Consider the following 6,956-nt stretch of genomic DNA (forward strand, 5'->3'; position numbering starts at 1 on the left):
GACTACACCGTCCTGTATTGTCCAAGTTATACTTATTTGTGGTCGTGAATAGTATATATATATATATATATATATAGGTTGCTATAGAAAACTCGTCAATTGTAGGGCTGCACAATGAATCGAAATATTATCGAAATCGCAATATGGCCAAGTGCTATATCCACACAAAACAGCATTATAATGAAGTACTGTAGTGCTGCAGAGATGCCCTGGCCTACAAATCTTGTTCTCCAGATGTAAGAAAACATGTTTGTTTGGTACAGACCCCCAAAAATGTCACATCAACATTATTTTAATAGTTTTATTAGTGAAAATGAAAATTGCGATGCAAAAATGATTATTCCCACTAATCGTGAACCGTGATCAATATGATTTTTTACCATATCGCGCAGCCCTAGTAAATTGGTAAAAATTTAAATTGCAAAGCTTAAAGCTGAAAACGGGCTGGTTGTGATGTGCCTAGTCGACAACAGATATAGGCCTAACTGAATATGCCCCAAGACACCTTTTAGACCTTATTTCAGTGCTCCATATGGAGTGGCCTTTCAGATTTATCCTACCTCAGATAAATGCTGGTCTTCCTTCAGACTCTGTAGTGTAGCCTACTTTTAAGACGGTCCCTAACTCCCTCTCACACTTACCTAGATATAAATGCAATTTTTAAAAAATGACTAAATGTTTGTACCGAGTGTTTTATGGCATTCACTGGCAAGTCCAAAAGTGAATTTACAGCCAGTTCAACCTCATGTAGGCTCATGTATCACGCTTGCGGGCATTTTAATATACAACTAATATCAGTAAAACGCGCCGAATTGGAAAAAACATTGTGTATAACGTACCATTTTGTCCAATACTTAAAAAAAATACAATCAATGTAAATGCACAAGCCCTGTAACTGTTAACACTGTGAATGATATGGGTGCTGTTTTTTGGCATCTGTTTCCGAGTGGGTGTTTGTGTCTGTCGTAGTATCTGGCAACCCTGGACAGCCCCAGCCGGTGAATCTTGCGTCGGTTCCTCGCTCAGCTGAACCTCCGCAGTAGGTCTCTCTGTGTAGCCGGTTAGCATCATGGCGAACGTTGTGGATACTAAGCTATACGACATCCTCGGAGTTTCACCATCTGCCTCTGAAAATGAACTAAAAAAGGTACGTACCTTCTGAAACGAAAAGGAAATGTGTTAGTGTAAGAACAGAATAAAAATAAGGAAGAGAGGTCACCAGTGAGATGTGGCCTAGGAACAAGCTAATCAACGTGAGCTAGTTTACTAAACGCTAGCAAAAGATGCTCAGCAACAGCTTGCGATTTTGCGAGCCTAGCCAGTAAGCTAAGCTAGATAACGGTTCAGTACTTAATGGCCCGGCGTTTTTGAAGACAATTAAAGCGACTCGTTGGTGTTGGTGAAATACCAGCAATGATTGTCATTGTCATCGTTTCTACATAAATCAGAAGGATAGAGTTAGCCTGCTGAAAACCAAAAAATACACTGCTGACCACGAGTGTGATAGCTTGCCGGCTACTAGCTAGATTATAGCTACATTCCAGCAAATAGCCTCCGCCAAGTCGAGCAGTAACGAAGCAAGTAACGTTAGCTAAACAGCCCCAAAAGGTAAAAAATAAACAATGAAAAGAAATTTGCGTGTGTGTTCACGGCGTTGGTGTAACATTTGGTAGCGCTAAACTCGGCGTGAAATTAATGTTGAGTTAACGTTTAAAGATAAACTTGTGTGGTGGTGACTAACGTTACCTAACGTTAATGTCAACGTCTTGTAGCTACTGTATACTCGGCGTAGTTAGCCAACATACACGTCGCTGTGTACTCACAAACTCCATCCAAACATCAAGCAGTTACGAATTGTTTATAATCCACAAATCTACGGTCCTTGCTAAACATGACTTGAGACATTTTACTATGTTTGTGACCGCTTGAAAATTCGTCCTATATTCTGTAACTTAAACCAATCAAATACCCCTATACATTTAGTCTGATTTTAAACTATTTTAAGACAATCGCCTGTCATCCCAGCTGTTTTCCTAGAAATTCAACATGCTAGATGGTAGCGACTAGCGACGGTATGATTCACTTTCAAAACCTTTTTATGTCAAAAAGAAATGCTTTTAATTTTATTTGAGGGTATTATTGATTCGCCAGAAGCCATGACAGTTATTTAACGTCTCGACACCTCAAGCAGGTAAACTCAAAAGATATAGATTATCGGATGTAACGCTAGCCTGGTTTTGTTGACGTCGTCTTCACACTGGAGTGTATTTTTATTTTTTATTTATTTTTTTGTGTGTCTGAGATGTCAAAGACAGCGATGCTCTTCCGGTGTCCTGATGTTTTTGACAGCAGGCTCACAAGTCAAGCCTGGCTAGTAAGGCCGGTTAATACACTTAGCTAGTTAGTGATTGGTAGCAGAGCTATCTAACACAGTTGGCACCTGAGCTCAGGGCACTCACACAGCTTTTTTCACGTTGATATTTGATTTATTACAGGCCTACCGGAAATTGGCCAAAGAGTACCATCCTGACAAAAACCCTGATGCTGGAGACAAGGTATGATGCACCAAAGCATGTCATGGTAACAACAGCAATGCCATAGTTAGCAACAGCACCAACAGCAGCAGCTCAATTGCTCAACAATTGGGACCGAGAAATGATGTCAACTTAGTTTGTCATGATCACACAGCCCAACTCTTTGAGGATTAATACAAGGTACAGATCAGAGTACAAAACATGAAACAGCTTTTCCCTAGAGAAAAGCACATCAGTTTTTGATTTGTACTGCTCTATGACTTAATTCCTCTGATACAGCAAAAACATGACACAAGAGACTAGACTGTCTTTTTAAAAAATGTTTTTCACTTTGTAAGAGGGGCTTATCAAAAACAAAAGTAGTTGGCCCTTTTTGCTGTGATGTACTGAATCCTTTGTATCTTACATTGTGTCAAGCTGTCTGATTGTTATTTTTTTCATTCTCCAGTTTAAAGAGATCAGTTTTGCGTATGAGGTCCTGACAAACCCAGAAAAAAAGGAGCTTTATGATCGCTATGGAGAACAGGGGCTACGGGAGGGAGGAGGCGGAGGGCCTGGCATGGACGATATCTTCTCTCACATTTTTGGTGGAGGACTGTTTGGGTTCATGGGGGGACAGGGCAGAGGACGCAATGGAGGCAAGAGGAGAGGAGATGATATGGTACACCCTCTGAAGTAAGTATGTTACTTAAATGCAGTTTGGGTGCTTCGATGGGTGGTTCACATATAATGTGTATAATTTAAACTCTTTTGTCACATAGAGTTTCTCTTGAAGACCTCTACAATGGCAAAACCACCAAACTGCAGCTCAGTAAGAATGTGCTGTGTGGTGCCTGTAATGGGTGAGTTTGCTTTGAATGTTTCATTTTAATCATTAAGAAAACAGCATATTGATCTATAGTTTAAAAGCCCTGACAGAAGATGGTATGTCATTGCAGTAATTTTGTGAGATAGAAATTCGTGTTAACAATGCTGATGCTTTACTTTTTGCCTTTTAGTCAGGGGGGTAAGGCAGGAGCAGTGCAGAAGTGTGTGGCATGCAGAGGACGAGGTATGAGAATCATGATTAGACAGCTGGCCCCTGGGATGGTCCAACAGATGCAGTCAGTCTGCACAGACTGCAATGGAGAGGGTAATATGTCCATAAACACCCACACACTGACTGTACTTTTAAAAAACATGGATCATTGAAATTGTCGAATCTCTGTATGTGTGCTTGTGCAGGTGAGGTGATAAATGAGAAGGACCGCTGCAGAAAGTGTGAGGGTCATAAGGTGTGTAAGGAGACTAAGCTTCTGGAGGTGCATGTGGACAAAGGCATGAGACATGGACAGAAGATCACATTCTCTGGGGAAGCTGACCAAGCACCAGGCGTCGAACCAGGAGATATAGTCCTGGTGCTGCAAGAGAAAGAACATGAGGTAAAAAAACAAAAAATAATTGGCTTCTGAGATTGATTGTTCAGCTGTATTTACTTTATTATCATGGCTAAGAAGATAACAAAAATTGTGTTATATCAACAAGCAACATATTTGGGATTTCAATCTAAATCAGGAATTCCGCCGTGATGGCAGTGACCTTCACATGGTCCAACGTATCGGCCTGGTTGAGGCTCTGTGTGGCTTCCAGTTGACTGTCACTCACCTTGATGGACGCCAGTTGCTTGTCAAATACCCACCTGGCAAGGTCATCGAGCCAGGTAAACATATCTTCATACCACATTAATTTTACTTATAATTTTACTTTTAATTACTGCTTTTTTTGTTCTATTATAATGCACAAAAGATGATTGCTCTTAGATTTATTGTTTACTGCAGCTATTAAAAGCCTCTCCATGTCGGCAGAGCTCCCCTGAAACTCTTAAGGGGCGGTGGTGCAAACTTTTATTTTTGGGACAAAAAAACTGATATTTTGGAAAAGCAAGCCACACTGACACTAATGGATTGCAGGCCGATCCACTTATACATGGAATAACATCAGAAATGTTGGTTGCTGTACTAAGCACAGTGAGAAAAAACATGAGCCAAATTGCTGGTAAATTTTCGATTTGGCAGCTAGATTTACTTTCTCTACCAGCCATTTTTGCAGCTAACATCAGCCATCTTGTCGTTTATAAATATCTATAATTACCTGGTAAATATTAAATGTGTGTAATACACAATTAACTATGGTTTGTGCACAAAAATATTATATATATTTTTAACCCATTTCTTACCTATTTAATGTCTTAGGCAATCACATTCACGTTTTCATGACAGTTAAAACTTGAGGAATTGGAATGTACTAGTAGTTTTCTTATCTTGTGTGTAAATATATAACAAATCCCAAATAATAGGATTTTAAATTGTTATTGTAGCACATCATAATATGCCAAAAGCAAAGTGGTGTGCATATTTAATATGCACACCACTTTGCTTTTGGCATATTATGATAGCAATGTTTTTAATTACCTGACAATTCTGTGGCAGGCTGTATTCGAATGGTGAAGGGAGAGGGAATGCCTCAGTATAGAAACCCATTTGAGAAGGGAGACCTTTACATCAAGTTTGACGTCCAATTCCCTGAAAACAACTGGATTAGCCCCGAAAAACTAAATGTGAGTCGCAATCGTTAAACATCCTGATTTGCACAATTTTAACTCCAGTAAGCTTGAATGACGGTGGTGTCGTGATGTATTAAAAAACAATTCATTTCTTTCAGGAACTAGAGTGCTTGCTGCCTGCTCGTGCTGAAAATCCTGTTATTGCAGCAGATGCAGAGGAAGTTGACCTGACAGATTTTGACAAGAGTCAAGGGTCAGGAGGTGGAGCCAGGAGAGAGGCCTACAATGATAGTTCTGATGAGGAAGGGGGCCATCATGGCCCAGGGGTGCAGTGCGCACACCAATAGAAAGACTCATACATAAAGACATGCACACACATAACACATAAATACATGAACATCCCTCGAGTACCATCGCTAACACCATTCAAGACTTGATGCACATCCATGCACATTTCTCTCCTTTCATGATTCCAATGAAAATGAGACATACACAAATACATATACAGGTATATCCACCCTCCTCAGTTCCATGGTGCCCATAAGTCAGATGTGTGGATGCTGGATGTGTGATGACCATTTTGTGTTTATGGACAGTAGTGCTCATCAAAGCCTTCAGCAAGAAGGTGGTCTCAGTCTCAGAGGTCATTGACTGAACATGACTTTGACTTCCCTATTTTCATCCTAGGCTTTTCCCTTTCACTGTGGGAAACACCAGTCTAGTGTATAAAATGCAAATATTGTTGACTATCTTGTATAATGTGTAGTTTAGTCTATCACACACAAGCGCATGCTGCTTTCTTGCTGAAGATCTTGCACATATAGATCCAGGGTCCGGACACTATAGAGAAATCACCACACCTGTTTAAATTTCAATGTGTCCCTGCTATCAGAGTGCTCTGCTATCATGAGAGCTGACCTGATTACGGCCCTAAAAATGCGTCCTCTGCACAGCCTGCTGAGAACCGCACGTCTAACGCACCTCATCCTCTACGGTGAACTGTCATATTTTAAAAACGGGACTGGTTGTGTTTAGTCCCCAGCTGTCACATTGCTAGAATATTAAAGCCCTGAGTATAGCACCTGTCAGCAAGGCACCATGTTTTCTTAGTTTGGAATTTAAACTTTTTGTCTTTGTTGGTTTGAATGTTAGTGTGTTCGAGACCACAGAACTTGAACCTGAGTTGTGTACTCTTCTTGTGATTTGAGGACACACTTGTGTACTTTGTATGTATGTATGTGTGTAATGCAGTGGCTCAGTGTGTGTGAGCTGCTGTGGAATGTTCTGGCTTATTAGCGTGATAGGTATTCCTGCTTTGTGTTGGACTGCAGTGTGAGTGGACACTATAGGGGGTCAATTCAAGAGGAAAAAACAGACCGTTTATTTGCTGAGATTCTCTCCCATGTAGACATTTTCCCTCTACTCACCAGGACAGAGAGATCCTCCTCTCTTGCAGGAAAACCACTGGGCCCACACCAACCTTCTGTATTATACATATCTCCCCATCGTAGAGATGTTAGCCAAACTTACGTCCTTTGACATGTTACAATATTCCCATCCCCATATACCTGTAAATAAATACAGCCCCAGTCCATAGGTGCATTCAAAGTCTACAGCAGTGTCCTTCGTCTAGTCACATTATTTCTTACACAATAGAGTAATGGCCAACAGTGCCAATATAAATGTTTTGTTCACAAGAAGGTGAGTTGATGGAACCTCTGTAGACTGTTAACATGCACCTCTGCGACTCATTGTGTATGTAATGTAGGCCACAGGGGGATAATGTGTACACAACTGAAGGGGGTCATTGATAAATGACATTAATGTTGATGCTTATGTTTGTCAAGATGATAATTAAACTGTATAATAAACAGTCACTA

At 40.5% G+C, this 6,956-nt stretch overlaps 1 protein-coding gene across 1 annotated transcript; it reads left to right on the forward strand.

The window, feature by feature from the left end:
- Nucleotides 1-944: 944 nt before the first annotated feature.
- Nucleotides 945-6,953, forward strand: dnaja2b (DnaJ heat shock protein family (Hsp40) member A2b). The gene is made up of 9 exons (XM_044194738.1): nucleotides 945-1,147; nucleotides 2,496-2,555; nucleotides 2,983-3,209; nucleotides 3,296-3,376; nucleotides 3,533-3,666; nucleotides 3,759-3,955; nucleotides 4,089-4,233; nucleotides 5,003-5,130; nucleotides 5,235-6,953. The coding sequence occupies exons 1-9, from the start codon at nucleotides 1,070-1,072 to the stop codon at nucleotides 5,421-5,423; spliced, it is 1,239 nt and encodes a 412-aa protein (XP_044050673.1). The 5' UTR covers nucleotides 945-1,069; the 3' UTR covers nucleotides 5,424-6,953.
- The last annotated feature ends 3 nt before the right edge of the window (nucleotides 6,954-6,956 follow it).

This window comes from Siniperca chuatsi, linkage group LG4 (assembly GCF_020085105.1).
Source record: "Siniperca chuatsi isolate FFG_IHB_CAS linkage group LG4, ASM2008510v1, whole genome shotgun sequence".
NCBI classification, from domain to species: Eukaryota; Metazoa; Chordata; class Actinopteri; order Centrarchiformes; family Sinipercidae; genus Siniperca; species Siniperca chuatsi.